Genomic DNA, 18,339 nt, shown 5'->3' with positions numbered 1-18,339 from the left:
CAACCTTTAATGTCACACAATGTCTTTTGAGGTGACTGTGGGGAAAATAAGATATGGGGCCATCTTGTGCAATAGTACATTGAAATAGCTTTGTCTCTGTTGTTATTCCACCCTGGGTATTCTAACACATAAAGACAAAATGGCTAGGTCAGAACCTTCAACATTTATAGTTAAAACCTCTCTGACAATTAAATTGTTTTGGTGAGTCGTGTCATTAGATATAATTGTATTGTGGTTGTCTTTGCACAGAGGAAAGCTAGAACCTAATAAAAGGGATGATTAATATACTGTATGGTTGTATGTAGCAGGGGTTTTGATTTTGATCTCTGGCAGTCGAGAAGTAAGCCTGTCTGTTATTGAATAAGATTAGTTGTTTCTCTTCATTACAAATAGGAAATCATCTTCATGGCAAATGGGTAGAAACTTTAATAGAAAAGAGAGAGGGGGAAATAAATATGTTCTTCATTATGGTTGCCTCAGTTTATTGGTGGTTGTTCAAAAGTGAATGACAACCCATAACAAATGCAAGCTGTCTTGTTAGATCTTGTTATTAATCATAAGTGATTCATCGCCATGTCACGCCAAGTTTCCTTTGGGCGAAAAATCAGGAAGTGATAGGCAGAAAATAAGCTGGCAGTGAGTTGGCAAAAATAAATAGTCCCTTTTGTGTTAAGCAATATCACTTCTCTGACAATGGAGTATGTCCTTGAATAGGCATTCACCAGTATAAATAGGGTTCATCACCAGCATAAATAGGGTTCACCGGTTTAAGTGATGTTTTTATTTTATTTTACTCTTATGAAGATCACGTGTGCTGCATTGACACTGAACTGCCATACAATTCTACACCAGTAGATGGTGCAACATTTAACATAATTTACTCAATGTAGAATTCAACCATTTTGTGGTTCTCCAGCATGAATCTAACACAATCTGCTACAATTTAAAGTAATGCAACTTTCCACTGTGCCGCAAGCGGTGCCATGCTCATTCCCCATGTATGATACAGTTACATATGTATCGCTCTCTCTCCCTCTCCTCTTTTGATATGCTTGTCCACATCCCTCCCTCTCCCCATCTTCTCGCTCTCTCTTCAGACACACAAGCAAATGAAAGAAAGACCATTTTCTTCCAGTGTGTGAAAAAAAATTGGGCTACCCTGGAAAAAAATAAAAGTTAATAAAAAATCAAATACTGTAGTTGATTACTTTATTTGTTTTCACTGTACATGTTCAGTAAAGGGAAACATATGGAGATACAGATTTGTTACATGGACATGTATTAACACTTCATATAGACAGACATCTGTCCTTAAAAAAAAATGGTTATGGTGAGGCATTAACGAGCATGATACCAATACAATCTCCTCTTCAATCGAGTTTGGTAAGCTGATTCCCAATACAAATGTACTAAGACACAGAATGCAATCAACACCGTCCAAAGCACCAGAGAAAGGATTTAAAGACAATACAATTCACTTCACTCTATTTCTCTGCTGGCATTATTTATCTAACGGGTAATTGAACACAACAAACCAGTTTAAATCTTTCGAGGATAATGATAATCACTCGCATGCGATATATCCACTGTTTATGTCCACGTCAAAGCAGGGACTCCCGGCTAGGAAGGTGGTCATTAAATAAAGTGCTCCAGAGAAAACAAACTCCCATATCACTGCTGCCCCTTGGAAATCCATGAAAGGCCAAATACAATCAACTCTGCACAGCCACGATTCATTGACCGTTTTTAACAATACCCACTGACACTAGGCCATCTGTCTTGGTAAAAGAGCTTGTATGTCTCTGCAGTGAGCGATACAGGTTCAGTTGCCTAATTAGTGTTGGCTAGCGTATGAGTGGCTTCTGTTCACTGTTTTCAGAGACACACCAGCTTCATGCTCAAAATACAATGAAACAGATAAGCAACAGTAAATACTGGAGTAAAGAGAATGAGATTGAAGTGGGTGATTGGTAAACAAGAGGTGTGTGTGTGTGTGTGTGCGCGCACCTACATGCCTGTGTGTATTTGTGACATATATAAGAATGTGTGTGAGTTTGAGAAAGAGATTTGGGAAACCAATTACTCAAAGTGCTAAGTGAGTGAGAAGCGGCAGGCGGCGGATGAGGCGGCTCAACACAGCTTATGTTTGGCACAGTCAATAACCCGCATCAGTGCAATGCAGCAAGCAGATCCTTCCGAGACCTCGAGACAACAAACTTACAGCCACCCCCCAGAGAGAAAGATGGAACCTGCAGAACTATGGCTAAAACTGTTCTAAGAACAGCATTACGTCGACTGTTTTCGACCAATATTTTCAGGCAACAGTGTTTTTTTGCCATTTCAAAATTCGCCACAAAGCTCAGTGGCACAGTTCAAAACACAGTAGTGGTTATAAGGTGGTGCTTCAGCACTGAGATAAAACAATCAATACACGGGGACAATAGACTTGCATTTTGTTGCAACTATGTTCATATTAATATGTTACATTCAACATTTGCTTTGAGTAAACCACTCCCTCCCAGCAAACATTCTCTGCCTCCAATAAAGCATACACTATTGTTACGTGAGGTCAGGTGCTAAAATAAAAAACATCTATTGCTTAAAGAGGAATTTTGTTCCATATCTTCCAGAAATGTCAATCAATTTCAGTCTTTCTCCCCAGAGTATGGTGGCTGCTCAAAGTGTTCTACTTCACAAAATGATCCTATCAAATTATGTCAAGCCTTTTGTTACAGCATACAGATACAAGTATGAAAATAACCCCTTTGAGTATTGTGCACTGGATTTTCCCATTGAGAATAGGTTAGTTAAAGCAGTCAATGAGTAACATCATTGTACATCCACAGTATTACGGAAATCCAGAGAGGACATATGAATTTTAAAAAATAGTTATCTCGTTATGTCGAGATCAAGACATATTTATCTCATAACAAAAGTTGTTTTGTCGAGATCACAAGATAAAAGTACAACTTATCACCCATTCATTTCTTCTTCAGATGCCCGATAACCACTTCATCAAGGAGCCCTGTGGCTGTGTTGATTGCAAAGTGGGGCATTTAATTAAGCACGGAACGATGCCTGACAGGCGACACAGTCTCCCAGGGTGTCCGCCACCCCCAAGACCATATTAAATCATATGCAAGAAACAACACAGCTAACTTGGCTCTCCTTGTGAGCTTTCTAGCTAGCAAGCTAGCTTGTTATCTATGCTGGTGGTTAGCTTGCATAACTGATATGTGTATAAATTATAAGGGACAATTAATTTATTGTGAATAATATCTACATTTGCAGTGGGTGAGCTGCATTTCTGACAGGCTGATCAGATTAAATTTCAGCCTCAGAGGCTGATAAATCAGGATGCTGCCCTGTAGGTTATTTCATAGGTAAATCTCTTTGCAGGCAGATTAGCTGTCCGCACTATATAGGCTGATGCCTATAATCCAAAGTGAGTGAGCTCTATTTCTGGCAAGCTGATCAGATTCAATAGAAGCCGTAGAGGCTCATAAATCAGGGTGCTGCCTTGTAGGCTGTTTCATATGTAAGGCTCCTTGCAGACAACCTACTAGTCAGAATCCTGATGTATCAGCCTCTGAGGCTGCTACTGAATCGATAAAGCGCACCCAGTCTTGATCATATACATAATGCACTGACTGCTAATCTGCCTGCAAGGAGCATTACCTATGAAACAACCTACAAGGTGGAATCCTGATTTTATCAGCCTCTGAGACTGCAATTGAATCTGATCAATGTCTGAGGATAAAATGTAATCTTATTAGCCTGTCAGGAATTGTGCTCACCCACTCTGTAAATTGTAATATTATCCATAAAACATGAAGTGCCCCTTACAATTATACACATATCAGTTATGCAAGCTAACAACCAGCATATATAATGAGCTAGCTAGCTAGTAAGACTACCTAGCTAACTAGCTAGATAGCTTGCGCACTCACAGGACTAGCCAAGTTAGCTGCATTGTTGCTTGCATGCGATTGCCTGTGGTCTTGGGGGTGGCATACAGCCTCAGAGACAGGCCAACCTGTCAGGCATCGTTCAAGACTCAAACGCCCCATGACGGCTTAGATGCCCCACGAGCTCTTTGTTCAAGGTAAGGGACATTTAGCTGGCTAACATTCTCATTTATAAACTGATAATGACTGATATGTTAGCATGAAATGTACCATCCCTTAGTGTAGCAATCGATCAAAACATATGCGCTGATCCACTGTGGGCTCTACCGCCTCAGCCATGCTGTCAATCGATCATCAATGCGTCTACTCCTATTTGTAGAGTTAATCTTGTGACCTCGGCAAAATGTTTGTTATGTCGTGATCATGAGATAAATAAGTTGTTATCTCGACATAACAAGGGTTTATTTTATTTTATTCATATGTCCTCTCATGACTTCCGTACAGTATAAAACCTTGAACCGTCAAGAATAACTTTCATAGGCAGCAATGGTGGAAATCAGCATTTGCGGAGCAATAAAATACTTAACACACGGTACTCATATAATCACAAGCTTTTTCTCATATTTAGCAAACTACAAAATGCAACTAACTCTACATGTCATCTACTCAATTCTAATTTGGCCTCACCTGCCACTGAATGATGTTTACTGAACTTACGTTTATTGAAAATGAAGTAGCATAATATGAATGTCTGATACTGTCCATTAAAATTATGCAAAAACTGCCTTTTACTGCAGAGGACTTGCCGAGACACAGTGATGTTCGAGGACGAGCTCACGCTCTTCTACCTACTTCCTGTCAAAAAGATGACTTCTTGTCAAAATGATGACACTTCCTCCCAGCATCAAAGTAAGACTTGGCCACCTCATTCAGAGATTCAAGTCAACACAATTGAGCAGTTATGCTTTCACAGCAAATTGTGCTTAGGGGGTATGTCCCAGAATTGTTAAGGCTTTTTTTTTTAACTCAATACCAGACATTTTCTAAATACTAGCCTATACTTATGACATTCAACAGGATGTTTAGATGTTAGAGCAGTATTCAAGCTTCAAATATTCACAAAGTAGCACAATCAAGTTTCAAAATAAGTTGAGAAACCATAAAGAGAAATTGGCTTGGTATTGTATTTAACACAACTCATGAGATGTCATCTCTTGGGTGGACAGGCAAGGTTCGCAAAGCATATCTTGTGGTTTGAATCTGTATTTAAAATTAAGAATAAGACATGGTAATATAGTTTGTCTTTCCATAAAACCCTTATTGATGTTAATGTATTAATTAAGTTTAAATGTTATGTATTTTGAGTTTGTTTTAGGTATTTTTTTGTTTAAACAGTACAGTATTAGTTAGTATGGTAGGCCCATATATTATTTAAAAATAAATGGCTTGGTTTATTTTCAGGCATTTTCTGAACAACGGAAAATAAATTTAAAAACACTTTTTCTGAAAACAGTCTCTGCGGGCAACACTGATCGCATTACCCGACCATTAATATCAATGCTCTGCGAACCTAACCTGGGTATGGTGGCCCCTCCTCTCCTGTCTGTCAGAGAGAGGGCCTTAGAGGCTAAGGGGTTAGCTTTAGCATTTGCAATGGTTACAGGAGCCAGAGGGTGGCTGCAGCAAGAAGGAGGGAGGGCCCCAGGGTGGAGGCCAGGGAGGCAGGCAGAGGCCCACTGTTGATCACCAGCCTGTAGGAGACCACCTCCACCTTGTAGCCATTCTCCGTGGCCATGCAGCGGAACACCCCCTGCTTAAGGGGCAGGCCAGGGGTGGGTTCCAGCACACAGGAGTCTCCAATGATGAAGCAGGGGTAGTGCTGGATACAGTTGTCCTTCTCCCAGCGGTAGGTAGCGTGAAAGGAGTGCACGGGGCAGGGGAGGTTGACGGGGCCGTCCGAGTCAATCACCACCTGTTTGGGGTTTGTCCTATGGGTCTTCAGTGCTGTGGGGGTTCAGAGGGCACAGCCTGGTTAACATTGATCTCACCCAAATGAAATACTTACTTATGGGCTGCCTAGACTAGAGAGTAGCCTATGGTTTCATACCTATGGATTGTTTACGTATCTACGGTAACAATCATAGGTGAGTTCAAAATGGGAATGGCAGGACAGGATTGGTAGGACTACTTCATTATGTGAGAAATGTGTGGGTGAGGCCACACTCATCAACTCAGCAAAAAAGAAACATCCCTTTTTCAGGACCCTGTTGTAAAGGGTTTAAATACTGTTTCCTATGCTTGTTCAATTAACCATAAATAATTAATGAACATGCACCTGTGGAACGGTCATTAAGACACTAACAGCTTACAGACGGTAGTTCAGACGGCAATTAAGGTCACAGTTATGAAAACTTAGGACACCAAAGAGGCCTTTCTACTGAAAAACACCAAAAGAAAGATGCCCAGGGTCCCTGCTCATCTGCGTGAACGTGCCTTAGGCATGCTGCAAGGCATGAGGATTGCAGATGTGGCCAGGGCAATAAATTACAATGTCTGTACTGTGAGACGCCTAAGACAGCGCTACAGGTAGACAGGTCGGACAGCTGATCGTCCTCGCAGTGGCAGCCCACGTGTAACAACACCTGCACAGGATCGGTACATCCAAACATCACACCTGCGGGACAGGTACAGGATGGCAACAACAACTGCCCGAGTTACACCAGGAATGCACAATCCCTCCATCAGTGCTCAGACTGTCCGCAATAGGCTGAAAGAGGCTGGATTGAGGCTTGTAGGCCTGTTGTATAAGGCAGGTCCTCACCTGACATCACCGGCAACAACATTGCCTATGGGCACAAACCCACCGTCGCTGGACCAGACAGGACTGGCAAAAAGTGCTCTTCACTGACAAGTTGTGGTTTTGTCTCACCAGGGGTGATGGTTGGATTTGCGTTTATCGTTGAAGGAATGAGCGTTACACCGAGGCCTGTACTCTGGAGCGGGATCGATTTGGAGGTGGAGGGTCCGTCATGGTCTGGGGCCGTGTGTCACAGCATCATTGGACTGAGCTTGTTGTCATTGCAGGCAACCTCAACGCTGTGCGTTACAGGGAAGACATCCTCCTCCCTCATGTGGTACCCTTCCTGCAGGCTCATCCTGACATGACCCTCCAGCATGACAATGCCACCATCCATACTGCTCGTTCTGTGCGTGATTTCCTGCAAGACAGGAATGTCAGTGTCCTGCCATGGCCAGCGAAGAGTCCGGATCTCAATCTCACTGAGCATGTCTGGGACCTGTTGGATCGGAGGGTGAGGGCTAGGGCCATTCCCCCTAGAAATGTCAGGGAACTTTCAGGTGCCTTGGTGGAAGAGTGGGTTAACATCTCACAGCAGCCACACCAGATACTGACTGTTACTTTAGATTTTGACCCCCCTTTGTTCAGGGACACATTATTCCACTTCTGTTAGTCACATGTCTGTGGAACTTGTTCAGTTTATGTCTCAGTTGTTGAAACTTTTTATGTTCATACAAATATTTACACTTTAGGTTTGCTGAAAATAAACGCAGTTGACAGTGAGAGGACGTTTCTTTTTTTGCTGAGTTTATTTATGAAAAAATATACAGGTTGTTGTAAATGATAACTTTGCTCTCAGTTACTAGGACAATTGTGACTCAAAGCCCAGTAAACCTAAAACCAGACTAACGTGTACAAACTGACACAGAGATGCATTAAATAGTGTTCTATTTTATTCTGTGGCCTGAAACTTACTTTCTCTGGAAAATATCAGCTAAAATAACAGATTAAAATAGAATACCTTTATATATGATATTGCATCACCTTTCATCCTCTACTCCCTAGGATTAAATCTCAGTGTTCCAGGAGTGGAAGAAAGGAAACAGTGAACGGATATACATGACAGCTGCACTGAGACTGCGACCAAGAGAAGTAATGGAAAAAAGAGCTTGATAACAAAGACAGTACATATCCCATCAGCGGGGAGAATTTGTTTGGATTATTAGAGGTTAATATGGCTGAAGCTATTGGGCTTTGAAGTGAGGGCAAACTTTGATATTAAACCACCCAATGGGTTTGAGCCTCCGCTCAATTATATGATATCATCTTCTGAGTTAAGCTCTGGAAAAAAGTCCCATATTTCAGTTAATGAAGATACAGAGAGTCAGAGAGGAGGCGGAGTGGCACTCACCAGCAGCTTCACCACAGATAGAGGCATTGGAGTGGTCCAGACTCTGAGTGAGTGCCCTACAGTATGAAACAAATTATTGAAGGAATGTCAAATTAGCATGTACCATTTTGAACGATCAACCATTTTATGTAAATTAAACAATTATCATAAAACCTAGAATAGTAGTTGGAACCTTGACACTCTGTGAGAAATGATAAGTTATGGCTGGTATTGACTGTCATTTTTTGATACACTGCATGTTTTCCATAGGTATCTGAATTGTATTCCAGGAGTGACATCATCACATCTCATACCCAGTGCTGATGTTGTATCCAGCTGGGATGGGTGTGCACCTCCTCCTGGCTGCGTCCCAACCACAATAGGGATCCCGAGACAGAATGCACTCCCGGCAACTGTCTCCATAGCGACCGCAGTCAGCCAATGGTATGCGCTGGACCTCCATTGCCGTGCCCACATAAAGGTGGCCCTGGGGGAGAAGGCAGGGAGCAATACACGAGAGACAGGAAGAGACATACAGTGGCTATCACTAGAAGTGCATTGTTTAAAAGGATTGGACTGCAGCTACATCGTAAACAAATTAATCTACGGATATTAGTGCTAGCTGCTAAGGAGTGTTCGGCGATGGTCTCACAGTACCTTCCTAGAGTCGATGGCCATGCTTAGAACAGGACCCTCATTGTGAAAGAGGGAGTACTGGGATATGATAAAGGCATCCTCGATAGTGTGCAGAACCTTGAGCACTTTCCCCTGTTCTATCACCAGAAAGAGAGAGAGAACATTATCAGAGGAGAGAGAGACACCATGGTCGAGCCCTGTTCTATCACCAGAAAGAGAGAGAGAACATTATCAGAGGAGAGAGAGACACCATGGTCGAGCCCTGTTCTATCACCAGAAAGAGAGAGAGAACATTATCAGAGGAGAGAGAGACACCATGGTCGAGCCCTGTTCTATCACCAGAAAGAGAGAGAGAACATTATCAGAGGAGAGAGAGACACCATGGTCGAGCCCTGTTCTATCACCAGAAAGAGAGAGAGAACATTATCAGAGGAGAGAGAGACACCATGGTCGAGCCCTGTTCTATCACCAGAAAGAGAGAGAGAACATTATCAGAGGAGAGAGAGACACCATGGTCGAGCCCTGTTCTATCACCAGAAAGAGAGAGAGAACATTATCAGAGGAGAGAGAGACACCATGGTCGAGCCCTGTTCTATCACCAGAAAGAGAGAGAGAACATTATCAGAGGAGAGAGAGACACCATGGTCGAGCCCTATTGTTTTTTATGTATCCCGGGAAACCCAGTGACTATTTTTGATTGTATATGGCCCCAGGTTTATAATAGCACATGCTGCCTTTTTCCTCTACTGGTCAATTCATCAGTGGGTGACTTACGGAGAGGAGCAGGCCTGTCCTACAGCTTGTCCTCTCTTATCTCCTCCCCACATTGAGAGGCTATTACTTCCCACAGAAGACTTAACTGCTCTAATTTCTTATTAGGCCACCTCAGAGACCCATGGCTCTGTTCACAGCTCTATCACTACTTTCCCTGTGGTAGCGACTGACTTCTTTATCAGTCCATTAGTTTTTTTTTAAATTCAGTCAATTTATCTGAGATTCATGCCAAAAAAAATGCACTCTTATAATAAGCCCCAACTCATACCTGTGTTGAGCAAACAACTTTTTTATTTACTTTGTCAAGGAGACTACGTCTTCTAAAAGATCACTTTTAAATAGGTTACGCCAAACATCTGTACATGAGATACAGTTTGACAGCCAAAAACACACACACACACACACACCTGTTCCCAGGTACAGCACAGTATAGTGCTCGTCGTTGACTGCCAGCACCATGGCAGCGACAGTGTGTGTGAAGTGATCGTCGGTGGGCAGGTTCAGCGGAGCACCCCCGACCGGACGAATCACGTCCTCGATCTCCGGGTGGTCCCTGATCACCCCCAGGATCTTAGGGTTGTGGGCTGCCGTGGAGTTCTTGAAGGCACACTGGGACAAGAAGTGATGTAATGAAAGTGATGTAATTAGGAAGGGAGACAGACTTTGGCTGTGGCTTTGCCTTGCACAATAATTTCACAACCAGTGTCTGTCATCTGCAACTGTTCCAAAATAGAAACACAAGTCTTCCACTTCCCCAAAATTGAGGACTCACATGCATGAGCTTATGCAATTGGCCTTTGCAAAATGACTTTGATTGGCACTACAAAACATTAATTAAAATCAAGTTAATTTAACTGATTCAGTGGGTGTCTTACTGTGCCAGGGCGATGTCCAATCAGAGGACTGCTGTAGCCCTTCAGTTTGGACGTGGCGAAGGCCTGATCAATGTCCTCGATGGAGTAAGCACATATCACTGTTGTGTCCCTGGTCAACCAAACAATACAACACTTAAAAGCCTTCCTTCCTTCTACTTACTTTATTCAAACTTAATGTGAATCGGAATGTTGTTAGCAACTCAATCACTGACTGATAGCGGAGTAGAATCATATTACTATGACTCCCTAAATGGACTTAAAAGATTTAAGGCTGCTCAAATATGCTAACAAAAGCATTCAAGCTCAAAAGTAATTGACCGCCTCCACAGAGCAGAGCCCACTTCTGATTCAGAGGGGTTGGGTTAAATGCGGAAGATACAATTCAGTTGAATGCATTCAGTTGTACAACTGACTAGGTATCCCCCTTTCAAATACAATCATGTATTTTCCTCACTGAAACCTGTTGCTGCTCCCAAATTTTCATTGCTGTACATGTCTATCCAGCTCCTGTGCCCCATTTGGATGTGCTGTGCATAATCCTGCTTTCCTCTGATTATGTTGTTTGTGCAGCTCATTCCTCTCCTGCATTCTAAGCATGACACAGTCTTAAGCAGCCATATGGGATGAAGGGTGTTGAAGGTGTAAGGTGTCTACTCACCAGGCGTTGGCAAACAGGCCGTACATGACCCCGGTCCTCTTCTCCTGGGCCACTTCAGACAGCACAAACGCCTGTCTGATGTTGTTGTACTGCTGGGTGGTGCTACCCGCACCACATATCACCCTGGCCTTCAGGAAGGTAGTCCACGAGTCCGCCAGCAGGTTTTTTATACCCCCCTCGTCCACCTGGAGACAGACACACAGTATACAACAGTACACCATAACATTAAAGCTGGAATCCTTAGCGGTGAAACTGCCAGGTTCGTTCACGATATTACAACAACACAGATGTTACTTCAAACAACAAACCCAGTTTTTTCCCCCTCTGACATCATTGCACATGCGATAGAACATTGGAGTATGTAATACTTGTTCTTTTTACCACGAGGCTGGATGATCATCTCCTCTGTTTAAAAAACAACAACAATAACAATAACTAATGTGCCTGGGGTGACCAGTGGTACTGTTTCTACTTTCGCGGAGCTCAGCTTTAATATGAAATAACGTAGTAATACAGCTGATATACGGTGATATTGTTATGGTTACCATGCAGATTCGGCCGATGCGCGACCTGTAGGGCTCCTCATCCACCATGGCCGTCTTATTGATCTCACTGAAGAAGAAGTAGATCTCCTCCTTGTGTTTTTGAGAGGCTGGTATTACTGCTGCTCCACCAAACTGGGGGCCTGCAGCAGGAGAGAGAAAGGGCTTCTACCAGTGCTTGAAGTGGACTGAAATAGGTGCCACAATTCTATAAGCACTAATACTCAATCAGGCAATAAAACATTTGAGGCCAGTGAGCACCAGGCCAACTCAGTCACTGGTTGTAACTATTTGGGTCCTTTTCAAACTCCTAATGCATTTCATTCTAGCAGGGCCATCTAGTGTCTACAGAGATAAAGGTGTATTTAAAAAATACATTGTGATAAAAGGGTTTGCTTGGAAGCTTTGTAGACTAATAAAGACTTCCAGTTCATCATACAGGGAGTCATACAATGTTTTATCACAATTGTGAATTTAACTTATGATCTTTAAAATGGAAGAATTCATAGGGATTACATTTCTGCATGCAGCGTGTTACAGTTACAAGATAGAAGATAATATAGAGTTGCAATTTCCATGCTCATCCACTCCAGTGCCTCATGCAGCTCTCCTACACCAATATAGTCCCATGTTGCTCTCATCCCACTCACTCTGCAGCCACTTGGTCTCAGTCTTCAGAAGCTTCTGAGTGCCGTAGGTACGGCGGATAGAGCCAGGGTGACGCCCCACTGCTGACAGAGCAGAGTATAGATTCCCATCTGAGAGCGAGAGGGGGGTGGTAAAGATAGAGAGAGAGATAAAGAGGAGAGAGGGAAACAGAGACAAACAGAAGGTAGAGGGAGAGATTCAACAGAAGACAGCTGACTGCATCAACCAACATCCTCCCATAACCGTATTACAATTACCCCACTTAGGGCACTGTCTCCATAGCAATAAGGGAGGTCATTTGGAATCATGACATTAATGGTTCAATGAGAACCGAACATTATCAGAATGCTGCACCACTCTAGCAAATGGCTCATTGGTTCATCACTCCAGTCCAGCCTGGTCTGCGATATCACAGAACCTGCTATACAAAGTAACCTTGCCATGATTTCGATAATACAGTGAGTTACAGCTTCGCTACATGTCGTGAACCATCTGTAGTACTATGGTACCATTTTCAACAGATCTCCTATTCCATATCAAAGCCAATGTTGAGGATCTGATTGGTCTGTATAATTATGAATATAATGGCTGGATGGAGCTCTCCACCAAAATGCTGATACTTATCCTATCCTTTCAGATCCACAGAGAGGAGTTAACAAGGATGTAGAAATAGGGGTGAGGGATGGGTTTAGTATTGTGCCAATAGCAGAGTTTCTATGGATGTTTAGATGGAGTGTCTGTCTGTCCTCGCATCGTACCTGCAGACAAACTGACGGACCTCTGGGAGGGGTAGGGAGGGGAGATGTCAGAGGCTGGTGCCATCTGTCCATTGGTGGGGGCGTCAGTCAACACAGTGTCATTTACCTATGGAGAGGAAATGACATCACAGGCTTACAAGCCATATCCTGAATGCTCTTACCACCTTGAATACAGTACAAATAGAGATACAAGTTAAAGTATTTTATTGAACACTATTAACAACTTTTATAAAAGTGATACAGGAGTTAAGTAAAATGAAAGTGTGACCGTTATGAGAACACTAAACACATGTTGAAGACAATAGCTATCCTATTCATCATCATGTCATCTTACCAGCAGCCAGCATTTGGGGGTTCCTGCATTTGTCCCGCATACCACAAAAGTGTCATTGACTTTCTGGATGACTGTGATGAAATTGTCGCACTCCAACTGTAGCAGAGAGAGAGAGGGGGATGAGAGAGAGAGAGAGAGAGAGAGAGAGAGAAAGAGAGAGAGAATATTGGAACTGATCCATTTTCCCTAATTTGGCAGATAGCGCAAGAATTACCTCTGCAGTACTGAGGGAATGCATTGTCTGCATAACTTCATATGCATTGCATCACTTATTCAGAAAGTACAGGAGCTGGACTGTTATCTCAAGAGAAACTTCCAGATGGAGTTTGTGCCTGAATACCAAATACAGCATTGTACCGCTCCCCTGTCCCAACCTTTAACCTTTGGGACAGTTTCTACTGGGGATGATATCACGTTGATGTTATGTGTCTGTTTTATTCATAATCGTACAGTAGCAACAAACTTACCTCATTGTAATGATGATGATAATGATGACAACGATTAATTATGAGGATAATGATGATGTTGATGGTGACCACCTACCTTTGGTGGGTCTGATTTGGCGATGCAAGCTGCCTTTGCGCTTTCATCAGTTACCACAGGGATCTGTAATAATATAAGATACATTCCAATATGTCATACAATTTATCCATAACTCGTATGCAAATATTAGGCCTTTTTAAATATGCAAACAACTGCAATCAAATTCAGTGCTGATTGAGAATGACAAAAGTCTGGTCCTGTGCCATAAACTAACAAAGGGAGGATTACTTTACTGTCTCTAATATTTGATCAACTATGCGTAACTATAGGGCACAGACAATCAGAATAGTCACAAAAGACAAATGATAGGCTACCTTCTGCTCATGTTCGTCGAGTCAACGTTGACATTATTAGCTCAGTGTATTATCTTTATTGTATGTTGACCTCATAAGTCCACACTATATAATCACTTCCTTCCGATTGGACAGAGATGAGATCTGCTCTATAAATGTATGCATGACCCATCTCATGCGACGGAGGCTGTTGAACTAGGTCGACAGCTGCTGCCTCCTCTTTAAGCCAGTCTCCTGTGCCTTCACTGGGTTACTGTGTCACCACCACCGAGTATCTCTGTTCATCTCGTTGGTTACCAGCAACTCACCTGCAGGTCGCGGACCCCCCTGTCAGTGAACGTCAGCACGTAGATCACTGTCTGGCCCCCCACGTACAGCACGTTGGTGCCCTCCTGGTGGTACACTGACATGTAGTTCTCCGGTTTGGAGAAGTGATACCTGGCCGGCTCTGTGGGCCATATCAAAGTAGGTTAGGAGAAGGTGTTGCTACAATGTCCTTATATGATATACCAGTATATCAGTGTATTGAGGGTTTCAAGTTGAGTCAATTAAACATGTAATTGCCCATTATTTTCAGTTCATTCATTTGATTTAACCAGAATGTATTAATTGAGCTCTGTGGTGTGGTCATGTAATGGTCAAAAAAAAATCCAGTAGTCTACCTTTTGACCCAAGTCATTTTAGTTTTACATGATATGAGGCTGAAGCTGTACAGTTCAGAGAGAGAGAAAGAGTCTGTACTGAAATTGAATTGGTTGCCATGGTTAAGGACAATTTACCCTCGGGACTCCTATTCCTACAGGCACATGCAAATCCGACACTACTGTGTCTACCAATTCAGTGGCAGACTGACGTTCTCGACGGTTCAGGAAAGTAGACCACTAGTTTCACAATTGGCCGACAAAAAAGAGCGGCAAATGGCGCTGTCCAAGGTGCTGAACTAGGCTTCGGTCACCACTCATTTAAACCTCCACGGTGAGAAGACCGTAATGCCTTCATCGATTTTATCTTTCTGTTTTGACATGTCTCTGTCTCTATCGGGTACACTAGGACTGAATGTCGTTAATATGACATCCCTTTATAGGGTTGGTAGGCCTATTGTATAACATACGTTTGATTGATATGTCAAGCAAATAGGCCAAGTTGTTGTCTGTATTTGGATGCTGATCTGCCAAGAGGAATTACAGTCCTTTACACCTGTAATGACTATAGCGTCGGTGCATCTTAACTTGATAGCCGTGTTTCGATTGATTGTGAATATATTAGACCACTGGGCAAGGTGTGAGGGCGTGAGTTTGAAAATATATTTGTTAGTTTGCTGCGCGGAATTCCCATAAATGTTCATTGGGCTGTGTGGATGTGTGTGCGTGTGTGTGTGTGCGTGTTTACGCGCGCTTGTGTTCGTGTGTGTTAATGAGGTCCTGGAGCTAATGCTGCTGCTCTATCCTCAACAAGCCTCAGCTACCGCAGTACCATCAACGCGTCAGCTCGTGCACCTGCATTGCAGTTCTGCAGCGCGACCAAAGTATTCACCATAAGGATGGGTTTTAACTGTAATGTAGTGGTTTTGTAATACGTTCACTGACATTGTATCTTTGAGTAAACTTAATGATATTACACCCAGAGCTCCAGAACACTCTTTTCAATTAGCACGTATCATTTAGCCTTATATTCTGTCTTGAAGAGGGAATGAGGTGCAGAGCAGAAAAAATATCCGGACATTGATCACAAATAACAGCTGTCTGATTGGTAAACAGCACCAGGACTGTGTTTCCATGACAACTGACAAACGTCTACCCACTGCCCTAGGTTGAACCTCACACATGAGTTATCAGTGACCGAAACGCAAAAAACGTACAAAACCTTCAAAACACTTAAAGGTATAATGCAGCCGAATTAGCCAGGCAGGCTAAAATCCCATCCCACCAAAACAGTCAGAAATTTAATGCGGCCTTTTTTAAACAGGTCTTACACTAAAGGGGCATTATAAACCTTTTTACAATTTCACACTATTATTCCAACATCATATTGTGGAAATATATGTAAAACACAGGAAAAACACGTTTGACTGCACTGGGCCTTTAACACACAGCCTCTGCATTGGCATGCTGAGGTGCGCTCTGAATTCAAGATTAGATGTCTTCGTAGGAGTGGGTCAGTATTGTATAGGAAAAGTCTACCCGAATAATGAACACCTAAATAGTAATTATAGGCTATCTTAATTAAGCTAGTTTCTTGTAAAACACAATTGGTTCTGAATAATTCTACCGTTCCCGCTGCCATAAACCTGTTCGAAACAACACTTCTGTTCATTACAATGGAATAGGCCAAAGGGCCTAAATTAGCTCACATGAAGCTTAATATAATCTAATACACAGTGCTTCATTTCTTCCATGTAATCTAATACACAGTGTTTACTTTCTTCCATGTAATCTAATACACAGTGTTTACTTTCTTCCATGTAATCTAATACAAATTGCTGATTTCATTTCATTTAGTTGAGAACCGGGACACATAAATAATGTGACAAATCGGCTATTTAAATTATACAATTATACCAAGTCCAAAGTGTTTTCTTTCTCATCACATTATTTGCGTTTCTCTGAGATCCATTCTCATTGGCACAATGCCAAACATTCTGTCAATTTAATATAGCCTAGTATCATAAGGCTCACTTTCTATTTTTGTCGGTATAGCTTGTTTTGAGGAACATTTTACATTATTGTCTACCTTGAATCATGCATGACGTCATGCATGTATAAACGCGCGATGAGAAAAGTGATCCACTACTTTTATTTTCAAGTAGACTACAGTCTAGTGTTCATTGTTAATCTAACTATTTCCATGGAGGAAAAAACAAGATCCTCGCATATAGCCTAATACACAGACAGGGCGTATCTGACCACCCTAAACGCAAATAGCTAAATTAACACATACCTTTTACAATGAATTTCAGCCGAGGTGACTTTTCGGCGAAAACCATGGAAAAAACGGTCGCCAATATGATATAATTCATCATTCCACGTCCTCAATGTGCCCGATTTCCAAGGATTTAATAATAGAATGAGTTCTCACTTTATTATTTCCACAATAGGCAATCAGCTTTCGTATTGGTATAATGTATTGATCTATGCGACTGACTATTGGCCTCAATCATGCAACCCGTCTTGCCGACAGTCCACTGAAGAATCGGGGTATCAGGCTCCACCTCAAAAACAAAAAGAACGGTGGGTGTGAGGAATGGGGCGCGAAAAAAGAAATGTAGGCTTTCGTGATGTATGGAAGCGCACCATGGTCACTTTCAGAGTAAATCCACCATAAACGCGTAATTTGATACCTGTTGCTCTTTATGCTCGCAGCAGTGTGTTGAAGGACTAATCCTATTCAATCACGTACATGTACAATATACCCCTGTAATGTGCAGGCTATGTTTTCTTATGTTCTTAGACCTAACGTGAGCAACTGGAAAACATGTTCCAGCCTGAATATGTTTGTTTTTTTGCTAAACACAGCCATTTTGTTTTAATCGGGCAGTAGTGTTAACACGTTTTAGGTCCACATCAATAAGCCAATAATGGTAGAGATGGGTTATTGTAATGTTGCCCAATCAATACCTGTCAATAGTCACTTGTACGCCCAGAAAGCGATGAATCAGCAAAGCAGTTCTGCTGTGTGCGCATCCAAGGAGGGTTAATTGACTTGAATGTCAGAAGATGCATCAATGCCCATGGCAGGAAAAATGGCTTAATGGATGGTTTCATCTTAATGGTAGTGTCAGTGTCTATCACGGTGTCTACCATCTGAGACACTAACGAAGAGCACTCACAGCAACTCCGGAGTAATAGATATTTAGACACTTTTAGTCAAATACGATAGTTACATAATACAGAGACAATTTGGAATCTATTGTTTAGATATAGGCTACTGTATCTGCAGCATATGCCATACTTCTACACATCGCCTAGATGAATTAGTCATTGTCACCTATAACTACATTTATTTCCCTTCTTATAAAATCCAATCAGTAGGAGTTCCACAAAATGATTTCCATAGAAACGTTGACCCAGCATCTTTGTATAATTAATACAAATTAAAATATGTTTGGTAAGTGTAATGGATGAGACTTGAGAATCTTTAATCATGGGGCTTTAGCACCACTCAGTGGCCAGCATCAGGCCAGATA

General features: G+C 42.2%; 1 protein-coding gene across 1 annotated transcript; it reads right to left on the bottom strand.

Moving 5' to 3' along the window:
- Positions 1–1,195: 1,195 nt before the first annotated feature.
- On the bottom strand, positions 1,196–17,465 carry LOC112229312 (semaphorin-7A-like). Its single transcript, XM_024395143.2, has 14 exons — positions 17,094–17,465; positions 14,465–14,604; positions 13,864–13,926; positions 13,321–13,416; positions 12,987–13,092; positions 12,231–12,338; positions 11,584–11,723; positions 11,039–11,223; positions 10,381–10,489; positions 9,913–10,114; positions 8,753–8,868; positions 8,410–8,582; positions 8,117–8,172; positions 1,196–5,912 (listed from the first exon to the last, which is right to left on the bottom strand). Exons 1-14 carry the CDS (start codon positions 17,173–17,175, stop codon positions 5,566–5,568), a joined length of 1,923 nt encoding a protein of 640 aa, XP_024250911.1. The 5' UTR covers positions 17,176–17,465; the 3' UTR covers positions 1,196–5,565.
- Positions 17,466–18,339: the final 874 nt, after the last annotated feature.

This window comes from Oncorhynchus tshawytscha, linkage group LG03 (genome assembly GCF_018296145.1).
Source record: "Oncorhynchus tshawytscha isolate Ot180627B linkage group LG03, Otsh_v2.0, whole genome shotgun sequence".
NCBI lineage: Eukaryota > Metazoa > Chordata > Actinopteri > Salmoniformes > Salmonidae > Oncorhynchus > Oncorhynchus tshawytscha.
This window is presented reverse-complemented; position numbering and strand designations above follow the sequence as displayed.

Bases quoted from the DNA above. Each gene is read 5' to 3' on its own strand.
- LOC112229312 (XM_024395143.2), bottom strand. From the start codon at position 17,175: ATGATGAATTATATCATATTGGCGACCGTTTTTTCCATGGTTTTCGCC. The intron at 13,927-14,464 runs GTGAGTTGCTGG...ATATTATTACAG, and splicing joins GGGGGGTCCGCGACCTGCAG to ATCCCTGTGGTAACTGATGA. The intron at 8,869-9,912 runs GTGTGTGTGTGT...TTCTGGTGATAG, and splicing joins TGTGCTGTACCTGGGAACAG to AACAGGGGAAAGTGCTCAAG.